Source organism: Verticillium nonalfalfae (genome assembly GCF_003724135.2).
Source record: "Verticillium nonalfalfae strain VnAa140/NRRL 66861 chromosome Unknown scaffold_136, whole genome shotgun sequence".
Taxonomy (NCBI): Eukaryota; Fungi; Ascomycota; class Sordariomycetes; order Glomerellales; family Plectosphaerellaceae; genus Verticillium; species Verticillium nonalfalfae.
In genome coordinates this window covers 41,476-69,405 of record NW_021167361.1, presented here as the reverse complement: position 1 = coordinate 69,405, position 27,930 = coordinate 41,476, and the positions used below count along the sequence as shown (strand labels likewise).

At 57.3% G+C, this 27,930-nt stretch overlaps 13 protein-coding genes across 13 annotated transcripts; 5 read left to right on the top strand and 8 right to left on the bottom strand.

Annotated features, from left to right (window-relative positions):
• Positions 1–288: 288 nt before the first annotated feature.
• D7B24_001711 (uncharacterized protein) lies at positions 289–3,430 on the bottom strand (the record flags this gene model as incomplete). Its single annotated transcript, XM_028635933.1, has 5 exons — positions 289–1,811; positions 1,939–1,948; positions 2,022–2,112; positions 2,797–3,129; positions 3,186–3,430. 5 exons carry the CDS (start codon positions 3,428–3,430, stop codon positions 289–291), a joined length of 2,202 nt encoding a protein of 733 aa, XP_028491716.1.
• Positions 3,431–4,139: 709 nt separating this feature from the next.
• D7B24_001710 (uncharacterized protein) lies at positions 4,140–6,494 on the bottom strand (the record flags this gene model as incomplete). The annotated part of the gene is made up of 6 exons (XM_028635932.1): positions 4,140–4,682; positions 4,735–5,726; positions 5,774–6,054; positions 6,105–6,235; positions 6,292–6,418; positions 6,472–6,494. The coding sequence occupies 6 exons, from the start codon at positions 6,492–6,494 to the stop codon at positions 4,140–4,142; spliced, it is 2,097 nt and encodes a 698-aa protein (XP_028491715.1).
• A 578-nt stretch (positions 6,495–7,072) lies between these two features.
• HIR3 (Histone transcription regulator 3) lies at positions 7,073–13,349 on the top strand (the record flags this gene model as incomplete). The annotated part of the gene is made up of 3 exons (XM_028635931.1): positions 7,073–7,075; positions 7,128–11,131; positions 11,177–13,349. 3 exons carry the CDS (start codon positions 7,073–7,075, stop codon positions 13,347–13,349), a joined length of 6,180 nt encoding a protein of 2,059 aa, XP_028491714.1.
• Positions 13,350–13,795: 446 nt separating this feature from the next.
• On the top strand, positions 13,796–14,180 carry D7B24_001708 (uncharacterized protein; the record flags this gene model as incomplete). The annotated part of the gene is made up of 3 exons (XM_028635930.1): positions 13,796–13,922; positions 13,972–14,083; positions 14,141–14,180. 3 exons carry the CDS (start codon positions 13,796–13,798, stop codon positions 14,178–14,180), a joined length of 279 nt encoding a protein of 92 aa, XP_028491713.1.
• A 291-nt stretch (positions 14,181–14,471) lies between these two features.
• On the bottom strand, positions 14,472–15,837 carry PGK1 (phosphoglycerate kinase; the record flags this gene model as incomplete). Its single annotated transcript, XM_028635929.1, has 3 exons — positions 14,472–15,238; positions 15,292–15,712; positions 15,772–15,837. 3 exons carry the CDS (start codon positions 15,835–15,837, stop codon positions 14,472–14,474), a joined length of 1,254 nt encoding a protein of 417 aa, XP_028491712.1.
• A 616-nt stretch (positions 15,838–16,453) lies between these two features.
• D7B24_001706 (uncharacterized protein) lies at positions 16,454–17,392 on the bottom strand (the record flags this gene model as incomplete). Its single annotated transcript, XM_028635928.1, has 3 exons — positions 16,454–17,112; positions 17,178–17,268; positions 17,324–17,392. The coding sequence occupies 3 exons, from the start codon at positions 17,390–17,392 to the stop codon at positions 16,454–16,456; spliced, it is 819 nt and encodes a 272-aa protein (XP_028491711.1).
• An 831-nt stretch (positions 17,393–18,223) lies between these two features.
• Positions 18,224–20,395, bottom strand: D7B24_001705 (uncharacterized protein; the record flags this gene model as incomplete). Its single annotated transcript, XM_028635927.1, has 1 exon — positions 18,224–20,395. One exon carries the CDS (start codon positions 20,393–20,395, stop codon positions 18,224–18,226), a length of 2,172 nt encoding a protein of 723 aa, XP_028491710.1.
• A 200-nt stretch (positions 20,396–20,595) lies between these two features.
• D7B24_001704 (uncharacterized protein) lies at positions 20,596–21,850 on the top strand (the record flags this gene model as incomplete). Its single annotated transcript, XM_028635926.1, has 3 exons — positions 20,596–20,665; positions 20,722–21,033; positions 21,081–21,850. The coding sequence occupies 3 exons, from the start codon at positions 20,596–20,598 to the stop codon at positions 21,848–21,850; spliced, it is 1,152 nt and encodes a 383-aa protein (XP_028491709.1).
• A 248-nt stretch (positions 21,851–22,098) lies between these two features.
• On the bottom strand, positions 22,099–22,397 carry RPC10 (DNA-directed RNA polymerase core subunit rpc10; the record flags this gene model as incomplete). The annotated part of the gene is made up of 2 exons (XM_028635925.1): positions 22,099–22,123; positions 22,177–22,397. 2 exons carry the CDS (start codon positions 22,395–22,397, stop codon positions 22,099–22,101), a joined length of 246 nt encoding a protein of 81 aa, XP_028491708.1.
• Positions 22,398–22,794: 397 nt separating this feature from the next.
• Positions 22,795–23,376, top strand: D7B24_001702 (uncharacterized protein; the record flags this gene model as incomplete). Its single annotated transcript, XM_028635924.1, has 1 exon — positions 22,795–23,376. One exon carries the CDS (start codon positions 22,795–22,797, stop codon positions 23,374–23,376), a length of 582 nt encoding a protein of 193 aa, XP_028491707.1.
• Positions 23,377–23,481: 105 nt separating this feature from the next.
• Positions 23,482–24,378, bottom strand: D7B24_001701 (uncharacterized protein; the record flags this gene model as incomplete). Its single annotated transcript, XM_028635923.1, has 1 exon — positions 23,482–24,378. One exon carries the CDS (start codon positions 24,376–24,378, stop codon positions 23,482–23,484), a length of 897 nt encoding a protein of 298 aa, XP_028491706.1.
• Positions 24,379–25,555: 1,177 nt separating this feature from the next.
• D7B24_001700 (uncharacterized protein) lies at positions 25,556–26,100 on the top strand (the record flags this gene model as incomplete). The annotated part of the gene is made up of 2 exons (XM_028635922.1): positions 25,556–25,579; positions 25,633–26,100. The coding sequence occupies 2 exons, from the start codon at positions 25,556–25,558 to the stop codon at positions 26,098–26,100; spliced, it is 492 nt and encodes a 163-aa protein (XP_028491705.1).
• Positions 26,101–26,374: 274 nt separating this feature from the next.
• Positions 26,375–27,388, bottom strand: D7B24_001699 (uncharacterized protein; the record flags this gene model as incomplete). The annotated part of the gene is made up of 1 exon (XM_028635921.1): positions 26,375–27,388. One exon carries the CDS (start codon positions 27,386–27,388, stop codon positions 26,375–26,377), a length of 1,014 nt encoding a protein of 337 aa, XP_028491704.1.
• Between the last annotated feature and the right edge of the window lie 542 nt (positions 27,389–27,930).

Genomic DNA, 27,930 nt, shown 5'->3' with positions numbered 1-27,930 from the left:
GTGTTTACGATTCTCGCTTACATAAAATTATATACCCAATGCTCAGCAGAGTCAGAAGGTTGAAGCTGAAACAAGTGATCTTGTTGATGGCAAATCCTTTCCCATCAATGCAGTATCAGGTCAGTCCTGACTCGTTTCGGCCCAGACCGTAGAGAGCCTGAAAAGGGATATCTGAAGGAGGAGACCGTCTCCAAAAGATCGTGGAGCATGCGTCGTCCGCGTTTCTACGCAGGCCCTGTACAGCATCATCGGAACCGCAGGTGACGAACAAGCCATGGTGACTGGCGATCACCAATGAATGGTTCGTTCCTCTCCTGGTCGTCCCTCAGTATGCTCCTCCCAAGTGTGCAGCTTCACCATGGCCGACCGGGCTCCGACATACTCTATGGTATAGTTGAACAGCCTCTTCAACGGGGGCACCTCGAGGTCTTCGACCTCGCCCGTGGCAGAAGTCCCGTTCAACCCTACAAGCTCTCGTCGCAGCAGCTCCTGCTCCCTCGCCATGATGACATTGGCGATGCTGGCGCTCTCCAGGCTGTTGTTTATTCCTTGCTGTCGAGGATACTGCGTCATGAGTTGTACCGCACGGCGTCGTACACTCTGAGGCTTCCCCATGTACGCGACGGCAAACAGGGCAGACTGCATCGTGCCAGACTTGGCAAACGGTGGGTGCTGACGGTGGTCGGGCTTGAGGATGCGCTCTGCGAGGTTGACAATGTACTCGTACTGTCGCGGAAGATCCTCGTCACGTTTGCTCTGGTCGGGCAGCTCGGGATCTCCGACAAATATGAGGCGGGTGGCTGCGAGGGCCAGCGACAAAGTCAGCAGCGCCTTGTAAGGCACGACAGACTGGGCCTCAGGGCTGCGGATGGTTTCTTTGACGAAGAGGTCGTGCGCCTTTCTCACTTGCTTGAAACACCGAACGTAGGGCGCCTCGCGCGCGACGAAGTAGTCAAGATCCCCGTCGCCGATGTTGGGGTCCGTCTTTGACGATTGCCGCACCAGCTGCTGGCGCAGGTAGATGAGTGCGCTGAAGAGTGACTCGATCGCCTGAAGGGCGTGCGTCAAGTTGTCGACGGTCAAGGGTCTAGCCGTCCTCGAGTCCGTGGGCGTCTCCAGCGGTGCCTCGTACAGACGCCACAGATGGAAGATCTTACTCGACGCCACCAGCTCCGGGGCCCGGATCAAGTCTCCGTTGTCTTTGAAATAGACGAAGACCTCGAGATTCAGGAGCAGGTCCTTCAAGGGCGCGAGGTTTATCGGGCTGCTGGACGTCTGCGGAGGGACGGTTGATCCCGTGGCAGTAGCCTTGCGTGGTGCCGGCTGCTGTTCTTCGCACGACTGCAGTTCTTCGAGGAGTTGACGGCCCGACGCGAGGTGCATGCGTGCCTGCGAATGGAGACCCTGGACCTTGCAGACGCAGGTGAAGATGACACTGATTGTCAGGGCCCTCCAAATGTCGGTCCTTTGCGGGGGTCGTTCAGTGAGCGATCGGATCGCGTGGCTAAATTGCTGCAGGGCGAAAATCTTCTGCGGCGGATAGGACCCGACGGTGAAGTCTAGGGCATTCGTTTCGTGAGCCGCGCCGAGACAAACGACGGCGTGCCATATTGCCGGGTCTGCATGGCAAGCACGGGGTAGCTCGGCGAGCCAGAAGTCCACGTCAAAAACGCCAGCCAGCGACGGACCAGCGACGTCGAGGAAGTAACGGTAGCTGCGAGTCTCTTTGGGGCATCGTTGCGGCAGGGTAGGCCGGAGGGCCAGGGCGGTGTGTTGTGGCCGAGGGAAGGTTTCAGAAGCCAGCGGCGAGCCTGGGCTTATGGTGGTTTGTGGTACAGAGGCGGACAACGGGCTGCGATCTTCTTTTGCGTAGCCATCGCATTTTCTGCCCGTAGATAAGCATCGTTGGCAATCAGGTTTTCCCTCATCGCAGCGCACTCGGCGTATCCTGTGATTGTTGAGCTCATGGGTCCCTGAATGTCGAGCTATACAGCGCGCGCAGCGCAGCGCAGGAGACTCACTTGCAGGTTTGACACCCCGTTCTCACCTTTCTGTGATAGGCTCGTTTGCGAAGTGTGGTGCCCGCCAAGTCTTTCTCGTCCATCGTATGAACTGTCCTCCTCGTCAGATTGGCGTCCGAGGGGATTCCTACATGGTTTCTATTGCATCACCACGACAGAGGGCAGGTAGTTGGCTGGGTTAGTCTCACTGCAATCGAGAGCTAGGGCAGGATTACCAGCAATCAGGACCTGGGGCGGGGGGTGCATCCGATGCCTTGACAGGGTGCAAATGCAGGTGCCGACCAATGAAATCGCGCGAAAAGCAGTCGGCTTTTGATTTGCCAATCGTTCGAGATCTTCGCCAAGCGGACATCATGGAGTGCCGTACGGACTCTCGGCACACTATTACGACCAGGTCCTCCGAGCATCAGTGCAACACTGCCAGTCATCGCCCTACTTTCACGACATGTAGCCGATATTGCTAAAAGTTTCTGGCGGCAGCAACTTCGTCGAACTATCCTCAAGCACAAAGGCCTTGAGGCCTTGGAAACTGAACCCAGCACCATTTTAGCCAGTCGATCAATGTTGGGGCTCCGACAGAACCAGAACCCATCGTTCACGCCTACAAGGTCTAGCCACCCAGGTATTACCAAATGACAAACTCTCACGTCCTTCGTGGTCTGTCCGTGTTCACATTTTCACATCGCATACGAACGAGCCAAACGTGGACGCGAATCAACTAATTATCATGAACTCGTTATAAGACATTCTATCAGTACACGAGAACCAGCCTTACTATCCCTCCGTCTCGCGGCTCGCCTGCGTCACGCTCGCAGGCGGCACGTTGCCCTCGGCGGCGATGCTCCCAGGCACCGATTCGGGTTCGTAGTAGTCCTCGCCCTTGAACTTGCTGCCTCCAGGGCCGGGCGGGTTGCGGCCCACGTTTGTGATGGAGGCATCCTCGCCTTGCAGCAGGGGATCAGGCTTCTGGCCCTGTGTCCCGAGAGAGTCGATGCCCGGGATGCGGTACACGTCGCCGTCGTTGGCGCCGCTGGGCGTGTTGGCGTCAAGAGCGGCTGCGGGGCCACCGTCGCCCTTGTTGTGATCGTAGAGCTCGCCGCGTGCTTGGCTGTTGGGTGTGTGAGTTAAATGGTGTCCAGTTGTAAAGTACACAATAATTCTTACCGTCCGCGGGCGTCAAGATCGCCACCCTCCTCGGGAGGAATGCGCTTGTTGTAGCCGGAATTTGTGGAGAGGTCGTCGCCGTACTTCACATCCGCGCCGGGAAACTTGTTCTCAGGAATCGACCGTACGCCGGCGGCGTCGTCGGCCTGCTCGCGGGCCTCGCCCGTCTTAGCCTGGTAACTGTTGAGGTCGGCCTCGGCATCCGCCGCGATCCTGTTTAGCTGTTCGTCCGAGGGTGCAGACATGTTTAAAGGAGCAGCAGAGTGTCAATGATTTGTCGTTTTCGTTAGGAAGGGTAAGAGAGGCGAATGGTACCATGAACGCCTTGAAGCAATTGAGCGGCTGCTTTGAAGTATTTGAAGGCTGGCGCGCCTCAACACATCAGGACCCCTATGATCTCATTCCTCGTCATTTGGACTGATATCACGATGCTCCTCTCTGATGGTCATGATTTCGTGATATCCGTCAACTAGTGGTCCCCCTGTGGAGAAGGTCTCCAACACACGGAGGTCAGCTCCGGTCAACGTAGCATCACCTTGGCGTCGAGCATCACTACTGATCGATCGCTCGTTGAAAATCTTTCGAGATTCGGAATCGCCGATGCTGCCGCTCCGTCATGTGGATTAGTGGTGGTAGACTGAAGCCGACACGATGCTGAGGTTGAACCGTCTACAGCGGAACGCGCCTCACAATACATTTCACAGGGCACATGCGTGTTCCTCAGCATCGGCACTCCAAGCTTCATTCAGTACGGCGTTGTCAAATGTGATAGGTGGCGCAGTGTGACACTTCATTGTGATATAAAAGCCGTCGGCGGCCGGAAAGTTTGCTATAATGGCTGCCCGGAGCGCTTGCCAGAAGGCAGCTGGACTGCACCGCCCAGGCTTAATTCGAAAACCTTCAATCGTAAAATCTCATCCTGTTGTCGCCTCCATTCCTTGCATCACCCCTCCGCTAACCGTCGGTGCCGCTGCTGCGGAACTTGGCGCACAATGCCGCGTAGTGATGCGTCAGGTCGAGGACGTTCTGAGGCATGCTCGTGGCCTGGATGATGCTCCGCACCTTGACGGCACCCTCATCTTCGATGAGCGAGCGGACGGTGCGGAGCAGCTCGGGCGAGAACTCGGAATACCATCTGTACTGCCACGTCACCAAGCGAATAAATGCCGCGACGGCTTCCCTTGTGTTCTTGTTGCGCTCAAATACGCGCAGGATGCCGGCCAGCGCCTTGGGGCTGAACCTTGCGGCCAAGCATGATCGGTAGGCCTCCATTGCCTCGTCCGTGTGCTGGAGGCGCTCTGCCAGCGACCCGAGAATTTCCCACTCCTCCGCCGACTTGCGGTACTGCATCGACTGCGCGCGGTACTGCGCCATCTGCGTGCGCCAGATCGTGTAGACGCGCAGGTCTTCATAGAGCACCATGAAAAGACTGTCTAGCCAGCGCTCGCACAGACGCTTGTTGTTGAGCTTGGAGAGATGTTCATCGTTCTGGTGGGTCTACATAGTTAGTACGGGCTTCAAATGCAATCGGTGGAGAGCGGCGACTTACAGCCTCAGGGTCAGCCTTGACCTCGCCGGGATCAATGGCGTGTGTGGGCTTTTCAACAGCGGCGGCACCACCGTCAACGGCCTCCCCATTGACGGGTTCTGGTGTATCACCTACAGTCTTCTTCTCGTCAACGGCGTCCTCGTCGTCGGTCTGCTCTCCGTTTGTTGTCGGATCCGGCGTGCCTCGAAGACCATCGGTGCTGGCGGTACGCTTAATGGTGTTCGGCTGCGTCGACTCCTGCTTCTCGGTGCGATACTCGTCCTCCATGACGAAGACGGTGCTTCGAATCTTGAGGAGCTGGTCCCAGCCAATCTTCTGCGCCATCTCCGTGAGAATGCCGTACGCCTGTTTAAAGGTTCCCTTGTATACTGAAGCACGAAGGTTCAGCAGGCTAGGATCGACCTGCTCAGAGTACCTTGATTCCGGCTCGCTGTCAATCTCGTCGAGGCGTGTCTCTGGCAGCGTTGGGAGGTGAACATCCTTTGGTTCTGGCATCTGCGGCGCATCCTTGTCCTGGTAGGTGAACATGGGACACGAGTTGAGAATCGTCAACGCATTCTCCCAGTCCTCCATGGCAACATAGACCTGCGCGAGGCGAGCCCAGGTGCCGAACTCGCTGGGCGCAGCTATTGTGCTGCGGTCCGCGCATCCTAGCGCCATGCGAAGGCGCTCTTCCTTCTGCTCAGGGGTGGCCGCAGACTCGGCCTTCTTTAGAAGAAACTCAGCCTGCGTGTCAAGCATCACGTAGTCCATCGGAGATTCCTTCAGAGCCTGGTGAAGAACACGAATGCCCTGAACTTCTTCGTTGCCCATGAATAGAACCTTGGCGAGAAGGGAGGAGACCTCGACGTTTTGGGTGCGCAGCTTCTCAAACAGGTTGATGCCCGATGCATAGCGACCGGTGGTCTGGAAGTACTTGAGAAGGCCCGTCGTGAGATGGTTCGAGACGCTGTTAGGTACTTGAACGACCGAATCGGAGCCCAGCTGCCAACCTACAAATGTTAGATTGCATCGTGCAACAAGCGCTGGATGCACCTACCTCGGAAGAAGAGCTGCTCGGCAGCGTTGAGGAACCGGTGTTCCGTCTCCGTGTTTGTGACGGGGTTGAAGCGTCGCACACCCATGATCTTGCGAATCGTCTCTCCGCTTCCGTCGTCCGCGTACGAGTAGGCGCGCAATACGCTGCAGAGATATGTCTCAAGCCAGAGCTCGTCGGTGGCCTTGCGTTTCTCTCCTCGCTCATCTACGCAGTAGCTTTCGACCGAGCCGGGAATTGTGACGTGCACGCGCATGTCAAGTCGGGAAAAGGCATTGTAACAGCTGCGTCTCGTCAGCGACAGATTATTTCGGTTGTTGAAAAGGTCACTCACCAGTAGAGCCCCTCGACAATCTTGATCTGCGCCGACGGGCCATGCTCTCGGTACGTCAGAGTATTGATGTAGGCGGCGAGACTGGCAGAAGAGGAGGCCTCGACACCAGTAACGTGGTGATAGACACCAATCTGCCGAGTTTGTCAGAGGGTTCTGCTGCGATTCACAAACGTGCCAATCTACACACCTGCTTGCCCTGGTTACCCTTGGGTTGCTTCAGGAGATGCACAAGATCTGGGGGTCCGAGTTCGCGCAGGGATATCAGCGAGTCGGTTCTGGCGTCGATCGATTCGTGAATGTGCTCCTCGGTGAGCCTGTCAATGTCAGCGTGCTGTCGTATTCCCCCCTTTCGCATCGGACGACGTACTCGGGAACCGCTGGCGAAACCATGATGGTAGCCGAGTCTCGGTGAGTGAACACCGCGGGCGCTCGTGTCTCAAGCTTGGATCTGTCGAGTACCGGGTGTTATATCTGTTCGCGCTGAGTGCGAATTGGCGTTTTCAGTGGTGTGCCCGTTGGCAAAGGGGGCGGGCCTTGATGGACGACGGTGGGATGGCCGGGGGGGTTATCAGTTGCGATCGTGTCTGGGAATCCAACAACGAGCTGCTGTTCATTTGGCGGCGGGTTGGAGCTGCGGGAGCTTGCACGGACCCTCCCCATCGTGCTCGGTGCCTGGCGGAAACGCTTGGCCATACAGCCTTGTTGTCGCCACAAATCGTGTGTGTGGTACGCCACATGCGCTGTCTTTCAGCCTGGCAAGCCTGGCTTTCATCAGCAGGGATGTATCTGCTCCAACTCTCCGTCGCGTCTCCAATTCGAGCCAGCGACGCGAAGAAAGGAAGTTTCGACGCTTGGATTCGAACCATGAACACATAATTATACAAACTCCATCAACGTCCGGGCTACGGCTCTCTGGGATTCCCCAATACAAGCAGTTCCCCTCGAAATTTCGTTTACACGCCGAAATCATGGTTTGTAGTCTGATCCCGAGCGCCGTTGGTTCAAACTAACAGCCCGTGAAAGCCAGCGTTCCAAGCCATTAACGTCGAGCCGGAGGAGAACCTCGACGACGAGATTGATAACACGCGACAAATCCATATCGACGAAGCCTTGAAGCGCTTCCAGACCGCCCTCAAGCTTCATGCGCAAGGCCCTCGATTCTTTGATGAAGCGACCGATGCATACGATGACCTCTTCAAATCCGACATCTTTCAATACCCTGAAGCCGCGACCGAGTACGAACGAGCCGAGCTGCCGGCAAGCCAGCTTGCTGTAGAGGCCTCTTTCGCTGCTGGTATCGACATACAATCAGGAGAGGTAGACGGAGCGGACAGCACTCTCCCCCAGGCGCTCTTCCTGGCGCACAAGAACCACGGACAATTCCTCCTCGACCGGATAAAACACACGGCTCGCAGGACGGCTGTTCCACCCAAGGCATTCTTCCAGCAAGATGACGTCAAAGAGCAAGCGCAGAAGGCGCTCCTCGATTTCAATGCGGCTCTCGATCGCGACCCCTCGGATGCCGAGCTCTGGAGGCGAATCGCGCGAGTGGCAGGTTATCTCAACAGTGGCCGCATCAGGCGATACTGCCTCGAGGCAGCCATTGAGCTTGACGACGATCCGACCGTCGAGGAGGTCGAGCCCCCGTCGCTGGCGGAGGGTCTCGCGGGCGAGGAACTGAAGGAACATCTCCAGGTCTTGTCAGATGACATGGGTCTGTCGCACCCCATCCTGGGGCCCTGGGTCAAACACGACATGCCGGCGCTCATCAAGCGCCATCTCGACCCCATTCCGTTCCTGCCCAATCCGACGAAAAGTCTCGAGACGACTCGATCAATCCTTACCGTGTCAGAGTCCAAAATATCGATCCGCTGTCCCACAGCCGCCTGGTCCGAGCTGGGCATGGCCCTTGTGCAGCTCGTTGCCGAAGTGGGCTTCACGGGCAAGGGTATTACGATTGACCTTCCCAATAGCGAACCCGACGAGGAAGCAATGGACATCACGGATGCCATACAGAAGCAGCTCAATGAGGAAGTCAGCAGTGCGGCCGTTGACGTTGGTCTGCCGGATGCCATGGATGTGTCGGACTCTGCGACCAAGACGGAGGCTGCTGACGAGAGGGCAGCCGCCGATGGACTTAAACCTCGAAGCGAGGCCGCATCGGCCCCAGCGAGGAAGCGGTCTCAGTCGGTTGCCGGTCTCGCGGAGGCAGGCGAAGACGAAAATGCTGGCGAGAAACGCAGCAAGAGAATCAGACGCAGGGAGACGGCTGGCGCCGGAGAGGTCGTCAACTCGAGCGCACTGCACGCGACGCAGCTCGCTCAGTACCAGGCGGTGGATCAGCACCTGTTTCAAAAAACAAAAGATGTGCTCGAGAACATTGGCGTCACGGACCAGTCGGTCCTGGACCGTATCGGCGAGATTCTTGAGCTCTGCACGTCTGAAGATCGTTCGGACAAATCAACGAGCCAGGCCACCATTGACCTCAAGAGTACGATTACCTCCTTTAATGCGGACAATGCCAAGATTTTGATCAACAAGAAGGAGACGGACACCCTCGGAATGTCTGCCTTCCTCGAGCACGCGAAAGGCGGTAACCAAAAAGTCTCGGCATCTCCGGCCTTTCGCGAATCTCACGGCCTCGGTTCTTTCGCCAAACGCCTCAACGCGGGCTGGACCACAGTCCAGGACATAGCTTGGGAATGGCTCAAGACGATTGCTCCAAGCTATGTTGAGTACAAGTGGTCGGACATGATGAAGGCAGCGGTCGTGCATGTCATTAGCCGTTTCGATCAGGATATCTACGAAATGGCAAAGTATGAAATTGAGGCCACTGCGCAGTCGAAACATGCCGAGCAGGAGCTGATGAGAATTCACAACCTTGTCGAGATGCTCTTTGAGCTCCACCTCGACATATACGAACGCATTACCAATCCCAATAGTGCTGTCGAGTATAGCATCCGAGTTGAGGCCAAGGGGCGTCTCGCGCGATGGCTTGCCTTTGCGTCGGAGCTTTTTCAAGCCTGCCTTGACCCCAGAAGCGATCTCGCCGCCAGGTTCCTCTGGGCTGCCGTCTTTTCGACGACCCTCACCGACAATGTCTCACGCGAATACATTTTGCAGTGCTGGACCAGCCTGCGCGACTTTCTCACAAATGAAGGAGTCGAGGCGCTCTTTTTGCAGAACAATGCTGTCCTCACGGAAATCTCGTCGGCTGCCGCTGACCGAGAGATTTCCAAGCTGACGACGATGGATTTTTTCTTGGGTCTCTTCCAGGACGATATTAGCGATCCCGTGGCCATTATTGACAATCTCGAGCCAGTCTTGAACGCCGACTCTGTATATGTGCCCAGAAGCGACAGCGATGGGGAAGCCATCTCGGGGAAGAACAAGAGGATACCAATCAGAGATTGTGCCAGTCAAGGGCTGCAGGATCTCTGGAAGTTCATCAAAGGCACGAGCACCGAGTTGCGGTTATTCCTTTGGTCACGCCTCAGCGACGCATATGGATCGATATCATACGCGACAAAACAGTTTTCCTGTCAGCTACGAGCCATCGAGATGGTTGTTGCTGATTTCGAGGGGGATCTCTATCTCAAGAACCCAAATGATACCCGTCCGGTGCTCTTGCTTCGCATGATGAAGTCACTCGACGAGCTCCTCATTCGCGCCCTGTCCCTGGCGCTCAATGAACAGAGCGCCTATGACATTGTCGACGAGGACCACCTCAAGGCGACGGCAGCTGCTCTCGCGAAGCTGAGCTGTATGCTCCACGTCTCGGCCTCCTTGGAAGACGAGATACGGATCGGCATGACACAGGCGCCTTCGGGTGGCTCTGTCTTTCAGGCATTCATGAACAAGCTCCGGGAGATCCAGGTGCGCACGTGGTGTCTGCAGTATACCGTCCTGAAGACTGGCATCATCCAGCACACGGATGTGTTCCCAAAGCACGAAAGCGACCTGGCCGAGTACCTCGCTGCGATCCACAATGTCCTAGGCCCGCGCAAGAGTTGCAAGGCTTCCAACAAGATCTTCCTCAAGATGATGCGGATGGAGCTGCTCAAGCTGAAGAACATTGACAACTGGGAAGACTACCTCGGACAGGTGCTGTATGATTTACACGGACTGAAGCTAGGCGTTGGAATCTGGGAGGTTCAGGACCACGGGTGTCCGCCGGAAAAGCTCGAGCGGCGCAACACGATACAGCTGGCCGACAAGATTACGGTTCTCGCCCGACGGATGCCGATGAAGGACCTGCTGAAATCCGAGCTTAAGACAACCATTGAACACATGCAAGGCGCCATTGGCCCCGTGCGGTCAACACCACAGATGGTACACAACTTGCGAAACTACACAGAGTACTTCAAGCGTCCGGTACACCCCCTTCGTCTATATCAAGCCCTCAAAGGCGGCGTCGAGCTCGATACCGTGTCCGTCAATGCCCCCGAGACGGTCCTCGCTAACCACGGTTGGTTCTTCCTTCTCGGGTCCATTGCTCTGAGCAAGTACAAGCTTGTAGATCTCAGCAAAAGGCAGACGCCCGGCGCCATGGACGACCTGCGAATCGGAGCGACCTTTCTGCGACACCAGCTGCAGTTCACGCCGAACAATTGGGAGGGCTGGTTCCGGCTCGCCGAATGCTTCGACTACGAAGTCGAGGATGCCGTTGTTTGGTCTGCCGACAAGATGAACAAGGACAGAGCCGAGCTTGTCAAGTTTCAGCGCAACTCGATCCACTGCCACACGCTCGCGCTGTCCAAGTCTGTGGGTGCCGACACGGACTATGAAGAGGGAGATCCGTTGCATGATCTCTATCACAATTTTGCCATGCGCTTGTACGCGTCGAGCCGGGAACCGTTCGCCATGGAGCCATTCCAGCATTCTAATCACGAGCGGACGTTTATCGAGAACACCGGCATGGGCACGTTCCAACGGGTCTTGCACAACCAGATGCAGGACTACAAGGTGTGGAAGTACGCCGCGGGCCTTTTCCACAAGGCCATGCGGAGGAAGCCTTGTAACTGGAAGTGAGTCATCAGCATATCGGTGGAAGAAACCCGCTAACCTTGTAGGAACCCATTCATGGTCTCGAAATGTCTGTGGAAAATGTATCAAACGCCAGACGAGAACCTTAGCGCCACGGACCGCGCCACGAAACCGACGGTTGACCGTGTCATCAAGGCGCTGGAGCATGCAATCGATGTCGCTTCAGCCGTGCCCAAAACTCGCAACAGCGACCCCATTTTGGAGCCTCACTACAAGATCTTGTCCATCGCGCAAAAGTTGGTGACACGGGGAGATCTGTCGTCTGAACAGGCCACCATCATCCTCGCACGACAACCGTTTGGCATCAGAGCCGAGACGGACGATGGTGACACCTCTGAGGACACTGAGGACTGGGAGGAGTACGTGATCCGAAGTCTACGGCACCTGCGTGACAAGGACAAGTCAAACTGGCAACACCGCATGATTGTCCGTCATGCGCGTCTGCTGTTCGACGACTCGGCCCAGTCCAATGCCGACTATGTGCAAGCCAAGGCCGCCTTCAACGTGCTTCGAGAGTCCATGTTCACCAAGACAATGGTCATGAACGTCTGGAAATGCGAGGCCGAACGGCCCGGGCGGCACCACGTCTTTACTGAGCAATATGTGCGCCTCATGGTCAAGATTCTTGTAGTCATGAGCGACAGGGTCAGCCTCGAGGCGCTTCTGCGGCGTATTCGCAAAAAGGGAACCGAGTTTTACCATTTTGCGGATCTCTGGCAGACCTGCTGCCACTCGTACCTTGCTCTCTTGCGACAGAGCCATAAGGTGCGACCGAATGAGGAAGACAAGTTCAAGTTGGTTGCGACGGAGGATTTCGAGATCATGGCCGACCGTCTCGCAGAGTGGGCCGGCGAGTTTGCAGGCGACCTGCCAGTCCTACAGTGTATGAAGGAGGCCATCGAGCTCAAGAAACTCAATGGCGGTCTCATGAAAGCCGGCGCGATTGACGAGGTCATAAACGACTGCTACACCTACTTGTACCTCGAGATTGGTCCCACGCTGCCAGGACCCAGTCCAAGCGAAGTGCTCGAGGCCCGCGCCCGCGCCCGCGCCAGGGAGGAGGCGCAGAACGATGCGTCCAACTCGCTGAAGCCGCAGAGCACCCTCACCAACATTCTCAACCCGCCGGGCAGCCAGGAGGCGAACGGAGACGGCGAGAAGCAAGCCGAGGCGTTGCCCCGTAAAAAGGTGGGCATTCGCCGGCCGGACATTCTGCGCAGAGCCGAGCAGGTCTACACACGGGCCATGGAGGCGCCCAAATCTGCCGGCCTCGCATCCAAGTCTCGTCTAGGCTCCATCTCGAGCGGCAAACGCGGCAGCAACACGCCCAACGGTGGCGAAGCTGCCAGCCCGGCCAGCGACGGCTCCGACATGGACGAGCCCGTCGGCGATGATACCGAGATGAAGGACGAACCGACCATTGACGAGGGCGACGATCCTGATGCAACGGCCCAGATGACCGCAGCGTCGAGTCCTCGCGGTAGCATCCACGACTCGGCCGACGACGAGAGCGACCTGAGCGATGTGCCTGAGGGCTGGGATGAGGAGCCTCCCCCATCTATGCTGTTCCATGATATGAAGGCCGAGGATGGGCATCACAGCAGCGATGAGGATGCCGACGAGGCTGACGAGGAGGGTGACGAAGAGCAGGAGGACGAGCAGGAAGACGAGACGATGGGTGGTGTCGACGCCGACGTTGAGGACGAGACCATGGAAGCCCACGAGGAAGACGAGACTCTCGCTGGCCACGAAGACGAGATGCTCGATGACCACGAAGACGAGACGCTTGGTGACCACGAAGATGAGACGCTTGGTGACCAGGAAGATGAGACGCTCGGTGACCACGAAGACGAGACATTAGAAGGTCATGAGGACGATGAGACAATGGAAGGTCACGAGGAAGACGAGACCATTGGTGGTCCTGAAGAAGATGATGAAGAGGCGGAGGAAGAGGAAGAGGAAGAAAACGAGGAGGAAGCGGAGGAAGGGGATGAAGCTGAAGAGGCTGAAGAGGGCGACGAGGCTGAAGAAGATGAAGAGGCAGAGGAGGAGGGGGAGGACGAAGCCGAGGAAGCTGGAGAAGACGGCGAGGAGGAAGATGAGGAGGAGGAGGAGGAGGAGGAGGAGGAAGAGGGGGACAGTCGCGAGGTTGCCGACGAAGACGAGGAAGGCAGCGAGGCTGTCGAGACGGATGGTTAACATCTTCATGTTATGCTGTGTTACGATAGGAGACGGAGTTCAGGCAGGGTGCTTGGGCAAGCTTAGACAGATAATCATACAACACGGCTCCTGTTCGCCTTTGTTTCCTGTTTTGCAGCAGGGCCAATACATCCAATCGAACAACATTGCATGGTCTCAGTCCCATGATCATCGAAAACGAAGGGCGATACTAGGTACGTCTGTGATGTGAGGCTCGCGGCCCACACCCACTATCCCTGTCCAGGCCCCCACTAGCGGCACGGCAAACGTCGCCCTTTCAGCCTACAGCACAGGGCAGCAGCTGGCAGCTCTTCCCGACTTCCATTGCAACCTCCAACCTTCCATCATCGAAAGCGATCCCAACCCACGTTCAACGCGACGACAACCGAGACTCTGCCGACAGAACCACACGCGGAACGCACAAACCACAGAAGCAAGCAAGAACCATGGCTTCCTCCGACACCAAGCCCGCCGACAAGACGGCGCAGGACCCCAAGGTCGAAGAGACGCAGAAGCCCGCCACCGCCGCGGCGCTCGGCGAGGACGACGAGTTCGAGGACTTTCCCGTCGATGGTGCGAAATGCCTGCATCGCCACTTGTGCGCCGTCGCTAATCGGAATAGACTGGAACGAGGAGGACACGGAGGCCGCGGGTGGCAACAACACGACGCAGCACCTGTGGGAGGAGAGCTGGGACGATGACGACACGAACGATGACTTTTCCGCGCAGCTCAAGTGGGTGTCGCCCGACCGCCTAATGAACTGATGAGCCAGTACGCTAATGAGTTACAGGGAGGAGTTAAAGAAGGTCGAGGCGTCGAAGCGACGGTGAGCAGAGAAAGAAAGAGAGCGGGCGCGGGGCGATGCTCGAAAGACGAAGCCCGGGCAGAAGGTCAAGGGCGTGACGTGTTACGATACAGGCTTAACAGATCAGCACGAGACATCAAAATACAGCATGCAGTGCGGCGATGGTTGATAATTCAACGACGTTCAAGCTTCCATTTCTTTTTGTGGTGATATCTAGGTATACTGGGCTCGGCAGTCTGGCATTACAAACGAGGCGCGCCTACGGCTTCCCGATCGTCAGACCGGACGCCATCGGACAGCTCATGGCTTTGAAAGCCTACTTACTCGACAGAGCAACGACACCAGGCAGCTCCTTGCCCTCGAGGAGCTCGAGCGACGCACCACCGCCGGTGGAAACGTGGCTGAGCTTGTCCTCGACCTTGTACTTGGCGGCCACGGTGGCCGTATCACCACCACCAATGATGACAATCTTGCCGGCCTCACAGCCAGCGACGGCAGCGTCGAGGGTGGCCTTGGTGCCGCGAGCAAACTTCTCAAACTCAAAGACGCCGGCGGGGCCGTTCCACAGGATCGTCTTGGACTCGTCAATGGCCTGCTTGTAGAGCTCAATCGACTTCTCGCCGCAGTCGAGACCCATCCAGCCGTCGGGGATGCCAGTCTCGTCAGTGGCTGTGCCGGTGTTGGCGTCCTTGTCAAACTTGTCGGCTGTGATGTAGTCGACGGGGAGGACGACCTTGACGCCGTTGGCCTTGGCCTTCTCAATGAGTTTACCGACCGTCTTGGAGCCGGCCTCGTCAAAGAGCGAGTCGCCAATGGAGACGCCCTCGAGAGTCTTCTTGAAGGTGAAGGACATGCCACCGCAAATGATGAGCGTGTTGACCTTGTCGAGGAGGTTGTCGATGAGCTGAATCTTGTCCGAGACCTTGGCGCCGCCGAGAATGGCGAGGAAGGGGCGCTGAGGGTTCTCGAGCGCCTTGGCAAAGTAGTCGAGCTCCTTCTTCATGAGGAAACCGGCAGCCTTCTGGGGCAGGTCGACGCCAACCATAGAAGAGTGAGCGCGGTGGGCGGTGCCAAAGGCATCGTCTGCGCATGGTTAGCTCGGAGGGGCAACGCTGGATAAACTGGCTGCTACGTACTGACAAAGACGTCACCAAGAGCGGTCAGGCCCTTGCGGAACTCCTCGACCTTGGCCTTGTCGGCCTTGACCTTGTTGCCGTTCTCGTCCTTGGAGGAGCCCTCCTCCTCGGCGTGGAAGCGCAGGTTCTCGAGCAGAACGACCTGGCCGCCGGTGGCCTTGTTCACGACCTCCTCAGCCTCGGGGCCGACGCAGTCCTTGGTGAACTGGACAGACTTGCCGAGCAGCTTCTCGAGCTCGGCGACGACGGGCTCAAGGCTGTACTTGGCGTTGACCTTGCCGTCGGGGCGGCCGAGGTGGGACATGAGGACGACAGCCTTGGCGCCGTTGTCAATGGCATGCTTGATGGTAGGCACAGCACCGGCAATGCGCTGGTTGTTGGTGATCTTCTTGTCGGCGTCGAGGGGGACGTTGAAGTCGACCTGCGTCGATGATTAGCATTGGTATTGCGAGAGCTTTCCCACCGCGCGTTACAACGTACGCGGATCAGGACCCTCTTGTCCTTGAGATCAACATCGTTGATGGAGAGCTTGTTGGCGAGCGACATGATGGCGAATTTGTTTCGTCTATTGTTCTGGTGATGTAAAAAGTCCTGAGGCTTTTTTTCCAAATGGCAGTCGAGAAGAAAAGCACGCAGAGCTTCGATAGGGTCGAGGAGGTGGGATGGGAGGTTGAGTTATGGTGGGGTGATGGCATTAGATCACTCTGCAATTTTGGCGGGGTCGCTTCTGGCGGGCAGGGGGGCTAGGAGCTGTTGGGCAGGGCGATGGTGCTGGTGCTGGCGCTCCCTCTGGCTCTGGCGCGGCGTGGGCGCTGCAGCTGAAGTGAGGGGCAGCGGTGCCTGCTTGCATCCATCGACTGGGCCAGAGACCTTCAAAGATTGCCGTCGCCGCCCGAGCACCAGCCGGCTTCCCGTCTTCTGCCGGTCGATATGCAGATGCGAAACGGAAGCGCAAGGTCTATTTCGAGGTAGTCGTTTCACGTGCAGTTATTCATATCACGGCGTTTGAAGACGAGCACTTGGACAACTTGCCATTGTAGATGCATCTAGAATCCAAAAACATTCCAAACGCCCAACACCCAGCGCCTGTGATGCACATCCTGGGCATCAGCCAAACATGCACCCACCGAACAAATGAAAAAAAGTCGATCAGGTAGTCAGCCTAGGACAGGCGAATGTCAGAAGTGTGCTGGTTAGGCCTGTTGTCGACCTCCTCGGCCGAGTTGCTCAGGGACAGATAGGCCGTCCATGCGATTCCAATGGTGGACACAAACGGCAGCTGGAACTGCACGGGCATCAGGCGAAAGTTGATGACCTGCACCGCTGGCCACACCAGATAGTTGGCCTTGAGCGTCGGCACGTACATGTCGCGCAGCTTGTTGTACACGGCACGGCGGCCTCCTCCCTCGGCAACCGTCATGGCGGTGAAGAAGACGCCGAGACCAAAGGGCGCGAAGATGAGCTGGTCAAACGCGACACGCTTCATGGCAGGACCGAACGCCGAGGTCTTGGACATGGGAAACGTCGAGGACAGAAACTTGAACCACTTGAACTGGAGCGGCGCCATGCAGAAGCCGTAGGCCATGAAGCGGGTGAGGCGCTCAAAGTCGAACGGCGGCGGCAGGGCCTTTGAATCGGGAATCAAGTCGCGGTCGATGAGGGGGTTCTTGCGATCGAGCTCGTGAATCTCAATCGCCACATCATCGTCCTTGCCGACGCCACCAGGCTGGCGAAGCGCCGTCTGGCGGAGCACCGTGATGGTCTGGGCAGTCGTATCGGCGATGCCACCGAGGATGGCATTGGTGACCATCATGGTCATGACTGAAGGTGGGTCAAATTAGCAAGACCACAAAGAAGGTGTGTGTGTCAGGGAGCACCGGACGTACGGGGTCGCTCATCGTAGTAGGCGTTGAAGCGCGCTGTCAACCTCGCGACAAGGGCCATTTCGATGAAGAAGATGATGGCGTGCACCAGCGGCTACATCGTCGGTCAGCAGGCAGGATCACCAGTGGCAAACAGAGGTCCCACATACCAGGCGACCGTAGATGTATTTCGAGTTGACGGTACGGACGATACGGCGACGGCTAAGTTCCCAGGACATGGTGTTGGGGGTTGATATGGAAAATGGATTGGTGTTTTGTCAAGGGTCCCTTCCTTGGTCGCGTAGAGATAAGGTGGGCAGTAGCCACCAGGGCAGGTGGAATGAGATGTCCGCTACGTCTCCCTGACAAACCCCAAGGGTACTGGGCGCACAGAGACACACGGTTCAATGACGACAGAGGCGAGGCTGGAAACGGGGGTCAAGCGCGATCGCCGATGGCCGACAGTCTTGAAAGAGCGGCTGATGGATTGAATGGGATGGCGATTTGTGATGGAAGAAGTCGTCGTCGTCGTTTTGGTGAGCAGTCAGAGGACTTGCGTCGTCAGTCTCTGTGAAAAAGATGTCGGGAGGCAAGACGATGAAAAGGATTGACTGGAACGAGCAGTTTCAAGTGGCGCAGGAGGTCCTTGGTCGCCGCTCACGGCATCGATCCCCTGTTGATGCTGAGAACAGCGCCTCACTCAGGTCTGCCGGCCCCCGTTCAGGCTCCTTGGGGTCTGCCCAGTTGGGCCCAGTTAGGCCTAGGGATCTCCAAGCCAAGAATCTGCCCCCACCACCAATCCTGCCTCGGAGGCCGTCAACGTACCATGTACACAGTCTCTGTGTGGGGAAACACTGCACAGCGTCAAGCGACAGGGGCTCCTTAGCGCTCGTTCCGGGCGATCCGGCCGCCGTGCCAGCCGGCAAGTAGCGATGTGTACAGTGTCTGGACTGTATCAAGTAGGAGATTCACATGGAGTGCCCATCACACGCTTCGGTCAATCTTGTCGAGTGTAGCCCGTGAGCTTTTTATATCTTCAAACACTTAAGGTACCTTAGGTACGTTGCTACCTACCCTTCTGCGAGCAGCCTCGTCCAATCAAACTTTCTCCATCCTCTCTGAAAACCCTCGACTCGAGTGTCGTCTCTCCTCCACCGGCCCTGCTTCTTGATGACGTCTGGCCCGACGTCCATGATCCCACCGACAATCTCTCGCGCAAACAAATCACCCCGCGGCCACTTGTCCGAGTTTTCGATTATGTGACCCAAGCCCCCATCCAGCGTGAACCAGACATGAAAGTAAGGCATCTCCTTAGCAATCGACCGCCGGAACGCCATGCGGCCCATACCCCCGGCCGCCTTGGCGCCCGTGTCAATGACCTTGCGATGTTGCGCCCACTCCTCGTCTGCGGACAGGAATGCTTCTTTGAAGTACGCTGGCACCATGGCACCCTCCTCGTAAGGGATGGGCACGGCAATCATGGCCGCATGAAGGTGACGGTGCGGTGCCGCGGCGTTCTCGTAGAAGATGACCTCTTGTCCCTTGTCGTGGTACATCCGCGTCAGAGACTTCATAAAGTTGCGCAGCTCCTCCCACTCGTCGTCGTCGCACTCCAAGAGGTTTTTGCGGTGCGTCAGGGGCGCAATGACGGCACCACCGGGACTGACCTCGGGCTCTGTCGCCAGCGTCAAGTAGACGCGTGTGCCCAGCGAGAGCACGGGCGCCAGCGGCTGCTGGTTCTTGTCTTCATGATAGCAGAGCGGACAGTTGTCGAGGATGCGGCTCAGTTTCTGGTATTCGTTGACAGCGACGTTTTTGAGGTTAATTTCCGACTTGTGTACCCGTTTCGCGAGCTTGTCGGCATTTTCGTCCAAATACTCGAGGTCGTCGTCAAACTTGCCGTCCTTGGCGATCCGCTCAGCCAGTCGAGCGCCTTCGCCGCCGGCTTGCCCGCGCGTCCTACGCTCCTCGCGCACCATGTCCTCGATGGTCATGTCATCATTGGCTTCCACATTGCCCCGCTCCCGCCCACGCTTCGTCTCCACGGCCTTGACCTCGCCGCGACTGCCGGCAAGCATCCTGTTGTCCTGAGCGCCGAGCGTGACGGATTGAGGGCCCTTGGTCGCAAAGCTAGCCGCGGCTGCGTTGTATTCTGACTCAAGCTGGGCGGCATTGGGAGCCCTCGTCAGTTTGGCCTTGACCATTTGCGCACGTAGCCTGTTCAGGGTGGTTTGGTCCATTGGCGTGTGCTGCATGGGCTCATCGGGAATAACGACGCCTTGCTCCAGTTCATCAGGCGCTTCATTGGTGGTTGTTTGTGTGATGCTCAGCTTGGCCATGCGCTCTTCATAGAGCTCGCCCGTCGGCTGCTCCTTGCCGACGTAGCCCTCGCCGTAAATCTGTCTCCGATCTAGCTCGCTCTTCTCTTCCCGCGCATCGTCAAACTCTCGAAGGCCGCCGAATCGTTCAAGAGCCACCTCCTCTGGTGTACGCCCGCTCTGTTCGGCCGCGGTGTAGACAGCCTTGAGCTTCATCATCCTCCACTGGGAGCCCGAGTCTCCAAACTTGTAGTTGAAAGTTCTTTCGGCCGGGTTATCCGGTAAGCTGACCTTGGGGGAATCGATCTCCTTGTTGATCTCGCGTTCATGGATGACTCGGGGTGGTTCTTCCTTTGGTGGGGGCTTCTGATCTTTATCGCGTCGATGTACGTAGTCAACGTCCAGTGCAGACGGCGCTGTCATCCAAGCATCCCGGACAAGAGCGGCGCTCGGTTTCCCGTCAATCTCCGGCGTCTTCTCTTCGTCCGGGAGAGGAAGGTCCTCCTTGGGGTCGGAAGTCTTGTGGTGGTCGTCGCGTCGCCGTTTGTGCCTCGACTCTGACGCGTCGTCGTCTCTTTCGTGGCGAGATCGCTTATGCCTGTGGCCGTTGTCGCCGTCATCGTTATGATGACGCGATCTATGGTGTCGGTGCCTGCGCTCGTCATCTTCTCCGTCGTGGCGTCGTGATCCATGGGATCGGTGACGGTCGCGGTCCTTGTCTCGATGCCTCTCCGAGGGCTCGTCGCGTTCGTCTCGATGATGGTGGGTGTGTCGATTCTTCTTGCGCTGCCTCCTCTCTTCCTTTTCCCGCTCAATTCGCTCTCTTTCGCCCTTTTCCGCTGCGAGCGCCTTTTCGAAATCGTCGAGTCCGTCCATTTTTGCCGTGTTACGAAATGGACCAGACTTTGGGAGCGACCCATCCATCAGACGTCACTTTTCCATAGCTGCAGTGCACGTCCCACATCCGGAAATCGAGGCCAGTGCAGGGATCTTGACAGGCCTTGCGCTGCCCCACGCTCTTGCCGCGGGGCATCTTTCTCTCACCTCCAAACCCGCCGTCGAGGTCTGCACCTTTTTCTTTTTGCGACAGCCTCCATCATTCCCGGCGTGACCGACCCCTCGACATGGCTTCTTCAGCTCCGCCCTCCAGCACTGCCAAACAGCCGCCCGCCATTGTCTGCGTTGGCATGGCCGGTATGCACCTCCCGTCCGAACACCCCGGTATTCCGCTAATGTGATGTGCTTCGCAGGCTCCGGCAAGACGACCTTTATGCGCCGTGTCAACTCGTATCTCCACGGCAAAAAAGAGCCTCCCTATGTCATCAACCTCGATCCTGCTGTGATAAATGTCCCATTCGAAAGCAACATTGACATTCGCGACTCGGTCAACTATGAGGAGGTTATGAAACAGTACAACCTGGGCCCCAACGGCGGCATCCTGACGTCGTTGAACCTGTTCGCGACCAAGGTTGACCAGATTGTCAACCTCCTTGAGAAGAGGACGACGCCCGACTCAGCGAACCCAGACAAGGAGCCCATCAAGAATATTCTTGTGGACACACGTATGTTTCGCGACGACCCATTCACGCTATGTGACTGACAATCGCAGCCGGCCAAATCGAGGTCTTCGTCTGGTCTGCCAGCGGCACGATCCTCCTCGAATCACTCGCCTCTTCCTTCCCGACCATCATTGCATACATCATTGACACGCCGCGCACCGCTTCGACCAGCACCTTTATGAGCAACATGCTATACGCCTGCAGTATCCTCTATAAGACAAAACTCCCCATGATTCTCGTCTTCAACAAGACCGACGTCAAGGACGCCTCCTTTGCGAAGGAGTGGATGACAGACTTTGAAGCGTTCCAAGCGGCCCTGCAGGAAGACGAGGCGGGCGAGGAGGGTGTCGGCGGTGGCGGGTCCGGGTACATGGGCAGCCTGCTCAACTCGATGAGTCTTGTGCTTGAAGAGTTTTACTCACACCTGAGCTTCGTGCCCGTGAGCTCCAAGCTCGGCACCGGCATGGAGGAGTTCTTCCAGGCTGTCGAGGAGAAGACGGAAGAGTTCAACAGAGACTACCTACCAGAGCTGCAGAGGAGAAGGGCCGAGAGGGAAGACCAGAAACGCCAGACGCGCGAGGCCGAGGTCGACAAGATGATGAAGGGACTTTCTGTGGACAAGAAGGACAAGGTCAAGGAAGCGGACGCCCTCGATGACGGGCCCGACGTTGTCAGCGACATTGACGACGATGATATGCCGGACGAAGAGGGCGACAGGGAGGGCCTGCAGGCACGGTACGAAGCTTCGATGCTCGCCGAGGGCGATTCGGTCATGTCAGACGCCAGCTTTGCCAAATACCTGCATCAGCAGAGGAAGTAAATTGACGTCGCAAAACTCTGGGGGCTTGGCTGGACTGGCGTTTAGGAACAACTGCATTGCGATCAAAAGAAGATACCTGGGATGTTCATCTCCCAAGCATGTACCAACACCAAACTCCGTGACCTGTGACCTCCGTGGCCGCCCCCTGGGATTTACCGCAGCTTGGATATCCCGCATTGGCAGACCTCGCCACACCACCTCGTAGCCTTTTTCATCGTTCGTCCATCCCTTCATTGTCCATGCAGCATTCACCTCGCCTCAAACTGAACCATGCTATACGCTGTTAGCATGCGCCTACCCGCGCGAGAGCAAGTCAGCTTTCATACCGCTTGGTGCGCTCCTTGTACAAAATGCGGCAGCCGCACTCTTTGCATCGAATGGCGTCGCCGCGGCGCATCTGGAACTTGAGGCCGCAGTCACCGCAGAGGTATTGCATCTGAGGGCCGACCTCACTGCTGCTGCCACCGCCATAGGCGTCAAAGGACTTGCCGGTTGCGGCAGGGTTGGAACCCTGGCCTGTGGGGACCTGGTAGGCTTCGCGAGACATGGTGCCGGTTTTCGTGGGTTGTGTCTGAGCGGATGGCTGGTTTGTTGATCAAAAGGTCGTGATGGGAAGTTTTCTCTCTTCGATGCAAGGCTGTAGCGTGGGGCAGTCGCATGGATGACAATTCGCCGGGCGGTGAGGCTGGATGGTGGCAGAATTTTATGGTGAGTCGAAGGCGGTCAGCCGCCAACTGCCCAGGCCCACTTCCCGAGGTTCAATCGCCAAGATCTCGTACAGTTCCAGCTCCCAATTCACATGGACCACATGGACTTTATTTACCCTACGTCAATGTATTTAGACACGGAATCCGGTCTCTGACCATCAATCGACCGTGACACGACTTGCGGATAATGACCGAGCTGATCAGATATCTCGAAGACCCTCGTACCGACCACCCATCATGACGCCCGTATTCGACGTCGGCGTCGAGACGACGGACGCGAATTGCCCGTTTTGCGCCATTGCCGACACGTTTTCGCCGTATGACCCCCTCGAGCCGCCGTCAGATCACGAGATGGACCCGACGCGGACATCTCCCGCCTCCTTTGTCGTCCTCTCCACCGATACGCTCGTCGCCTTCCTTGACATTATGCCCTTATCGAGGGGTCACCTTTTGCTATGCCCGCGCGCGCATCGACCCAAGCTGACCGACGCCTCTGAGATTGAAGCTGCCGAGCTCGGAAGATTCCTACGAACACTATCCCGCGCGCTGGCGAGAGTCACCGGCGTCGAGGACTGGAACGTTGTGCAGAACAACGGCGCCGCCGCCGCCCAGGTCGTCATGCACATGCACTACCACTTGATTCCGCGGCCCGAGATTCGCGCGAGTGGCCGTTTCAGCGAGAGCTTCACAATGTTTGGCAGGGGAAGGAGGGAAGAGCTGGATGATGATGAGGCCGAGGCTCTTGCAAGAGACCTGCGTGAGGCGGTGGCTGAGGTGCTCAAAGAAGAGGCAGATGACAGACGGAAATCGAAGCTTTAAGTCTCTACAGCATCAAGGTGCCGACCATTTCTGCATTTTTATTCATTCTACATTTTTATTCATTCTACTTGTATTATTTTCATTCCTTGTCCCCCCGCTCCTGGTTTACTCGTCATCGCCGAAGAAGACCTTGATGGGCAGCCACGCGTCGCCGCACACCTTGAAGCGGTCGGGAATGCTCGACAGCTGCTTGATCTCGTCGCCGGTCAGCTCCCAGCCGTCGAGCTCATAGTTGGCGGCGATGCGCTCCTTGGAGACGGACTTGGGAATGACGCTGGTACCGCGGCTCAGACCCCACAGGAGGAGAACCTGCTGAGGCGTCTTGCCCTTGGCCTTGGCAATGTTCAGCAGCGTCTCGTTCTTGTACAGGGGCGAGTCGGTGCTTCCGAGGCATGAATACGCCGTCGAGTGGATGCCCTTGGATGCGTTGTACTCGAGGAGCTTCGGCGACGGGTTGCAAGGGTGGAGCTCAATCTGGTTGACCGCGGGGACGATCTTGCAGGAGGAGTCGTTGAGCAGGCGCTCGAGGTTCTTGATGCCAAAGTTGGACACGCCAATGTTGCGAACCTTGCCGGTGCCGACAAGCTTCTGCATCTCGCGCCACGTGTCGACAAAGTCCCAGTCAGGGTGGTGCTTCTTGAGGTCCTGGGGATCGGTCGAGGAAGGCCAGTGCATCAGGTAGAGGTCGACATAGTCGGTCTGAAGGCTCTCGAGCGAAGAAACAATGCCCTCTTGGACGCGCTTGTGCCAGGGGTTGTCGAGCTTGGTCGTCAGCCAAATTTCGGACCGGGGTACGCCCGACGCCTTGATGCCATCGCCGACCTCACGCTCGTTGCCGTAGGCGAGCGCCGTGTCAATGTGGCGGTAGCCCTGGCGAAGCGCGGCCTCGACGGCGTGCTTGACCTCGTTGGGCTTCGACTGCCATGTGCCAAGGCCGACAGCGGGTAGCTTGTCGCCTGTATTGAGGGTAAAGGTACGGCTGGTCTGCGTAGTGCCCGACATTTTGATGTACGTTCAAGTGTAGGTAAGAAGCCTTCAAAATCTGAAGCGAATAAGACAGGTCAAGCAAGCGTATCGTGTAAAAATATGAAAGAGCTCACATACTACCAAGGTAGAGCGAAGGGGGACTCTCGGCCTTAAGTAGGCTGCGAGAACACCCTCTCGCCGACCTGCCCCTCTGCGATAGTCCGTGTTCTCCATGTCTTCCCCCTCCTGATCCTCTCCAAAAGCCAGTCAACGCGACCCTTTGCCCCTCCATCGCGTCGGAGCGTCTTGGGTGATGCTGAAACTTTTGCCCCACATCCTTGCTGTATCTTGGGGCGGTAATGACGCAGGTCCTCCACATGTCGGGGCCAACGTCACGTCTATAGCCCAGCAAATGAGATGGCTCTTCAATGTGGGTTTGCAGAACCAGAACTCGGCAAAAGCAGAGTGAAATCGCCCGACCATGCTGCTTGGTGGGGGGCGGCTTGGTCCGGCACCAGCCGGCACGGTCTCTATTGGAGATGGATCGTAGAAGCGCACGTATCAGATTCCAAGCTACGCGTATCTGGCGAGAGATGTCCCGACAAGGCGGATGGGATGTTCTGGCAGCGATGAAAGTTGCAGAAGCGCGACTCGAACATTCCACGTTTCCACGTGTATGGTCAATCTTGGTCGGATCGACAAATGCAACGACAGATGCAACATCCGGACGAGAATCCCATGAGGGTCGATCTGGCGCCGAATCCAGATGCGGCAGACAGAGACCAGGGACGTTTCCGCTCGGCTGATCACTAGTCACTCATGGAGCAGCAAGAATAGGAAGTCGGCCAGACTCCGTCTCGATGAAATCGTAATTTTCAAGTTCAGAGATTCAAAGCCTGAAATGGTCGGAGTACCGTGCCAAGAGATTCTTGTTCCTGAAGGGACGAGATGTCGGCTGGGTCCACTGGTGGTGTCTGAGTGACATAACTACCCCGCCACATGCACTCAGTCTTAGCCACCTCAGGCAGGACAGGCAAGAGCTACCCCGCCATCAAGTGCTAAAGCTCCAGCGTCAAGAACGTGACATGTACAACGACACTTGCATCAACAAACATTCCGACAACCAGCTCTCAACGCACGCATCCTCAATCACGCCTCCATTATATCTTCTTTATTCTGAATCTTGGCTCGGACGCCTCGTCAACGCGACACAATGTCAAGCAAACGCATCTCCAAGGTCTGTTTGGCCCATATGTCCACTCTCCCTTGACAGCGACTGATTTGTTCTAGGAGCTCGGCGACTGCATGACGAACCCGCCCGATGGCATCTTGGTGGCCCTGAAGGACGAGTCGGACATTCACAACTGGAACGTCACCATGGCGGGCCCCAGCTCGAGCCCCTACGCCGGCGGTCACTTTGCCCTGGCCGTCAGCCTCCCCACCGACTACCCCTTCAAGTCGCCCACTGTCCGCTTCCTCACACGCATCTACCACCCCAACGTGACCAACGATGCAGATGGCAGCATTTGTCTGGCGACGCTCAAGTCGGAGAATTGGAAACCCTCGACAAAGATCACTGCCGTGCTCGAGGCTGTTCGTCAGTTGCTCATTGAGCCCCAGCCGGACGACCCTCTCGAAGCGCGCATCGCCGACGAGTACCGCAACAATAGGGAAGAGTACGAGAAGAATGCCAAGACGTATGTGACTCGGTACGCCAAGGGACCAGTGAGCTTCGACACCGCCCCCGAGTCAAAGTGAGCCCAGTTTGCCGGCTGTGGCGCTTGGCAGTCGGCCGCGCAGTGTTGTGGGTATGGCGTTACGGCCCGCCTTGCAGTGATAAGACATGCGGGCGGCGGGGTACACACGGCGTTTGCATCGGTTCGGACACGTAAGTTGATTTTGCTCTCAAGTCATGTATTATTCCAAGCGAGGCCCAACCATGAATACAAAGCGCTTTTCGTATACACACAAACAATCGTCGACCAGGGTATTATTTAGCCGCCATGACAAGGGGAATAAACTTATCATAGCCTCACTCCTCGTCACCACTCTTTGCCCTTCTCCTACTCCCCTTGCGGAGCCCATCGATACCGGATCGCACAGCCGCGAGGCCGTCGCCCGCAGCCTTCTCGCCACGCTCCTTGACAGCGTGCTTCTCAGCCTCGTCTTTGGCATCCTCAATCACGTTCTTGCCCACGCTCGTGCCGTGAGCCCAGTCCAGTAAACCCCACGCGCCGTAATTGCCGCGCCCTCCGCCGGCGTAGTGACCAGCCGTGCGCCGCGTGATGCCGCCCATCATGATCCCCGGGACCGTCGAGTACCCACTTGTCGCCAGCGTCTCTTCGAGCGTGCAGAGGCCGACAAAAAGGAAGTAGGTCAGGAGGTGGGGCCTCAGCACCAGAGATGGGAGGTAGAGAGGCAGCACACGGTGGACGAGAAAGGGGAGGGGGTGGTCGGCAAAGAGGAGCAGAGAGAATGGCGGCGCGCTGCGGTGGTGGGCGTGCTTCTTGTGGAGGGCGGCCAAAGTGTTGCGGCCGCGCGAAGGCGCGTGGAGGACCCTGGCGTGCAGATAGTACGTGATGAACTCACGGGCTGCGAGCAGAATGGTGATGTGTTTGACGAGCTGCCATGGGAACGGCAGGGTGCTCGAGGTTGTGAAAATGGGTGTCTGAAAGGCGGTGGTCCAGGCAATGCTGATGCCTGCTTCAAGGCCGACGGCAAGGGCAAGGTTAACAATGGACAGGCCGAGAGTGCGCGCCAAGAAGACCGGGTCCGTCGGGGGGAGAGCAGAGGTGCCCCCATACTTGAGAGACTCGGCAAGGGTAGGGATGAGCGTGTCGAAGAGGAGGAACACCAGCGAGGGGAGGAGCCAGAAGACGAGGCGCAAAGCCAAGGTGCCCATGAGCTCAATTTTGAGGGCGCTGTGCGATAGAACGAGGGTTGTCCAGGTCATGTAGAAGAACAGTAGGTTGAGGGAGGTTGACCATGAAGTTACGGACGGCGCGAGAAAGTACGAAATAATGGGCAGGGACATGAGGAGGTCCATGATGGGCCAAAAGACACGCAAGATGCGTCGTGTTTGGTGTGGTTGATTTTACTTTGCGGTGTGTCAATTCAGGACGGACTCTTTCTCCACGGCGTGGTGATGGAAGGTTCAGACTAAGAACAGCTTCGACATGTCAGCCTCGGGCAATACCATGACGTTCCGATTCCCTGATCTTGGCAGCAATGTGAGGGCCAGAGAAGGATGACGTCGGTGGTGCTTCCGGCTCGGTGAGGCTCGGTGTGATGCCCAATGGAAACCAGGGTCTGACCACCTTGGCGAGCCGACAAGCACATGTCTCTCAGTTCCCACAGCACAAGATCAAACTGCATGATTGTCCCAAGATGGCATGAATCCAGACGAGAGCCGTGATTGAAGGGCCGCTGGCGACTCATGACGGTTCCATGGGTCTTCTCCAGCTCTCCAGCCGCGCACCACCGGGCCCGGCTTTCATCTCAACTCCTCAACCCATCCTTCACGCTCGCACACGGCAGTAGACTAGGTCTGGGGGAGTCTCCATCTTTAATGTTTTCCCGTCACGTTGA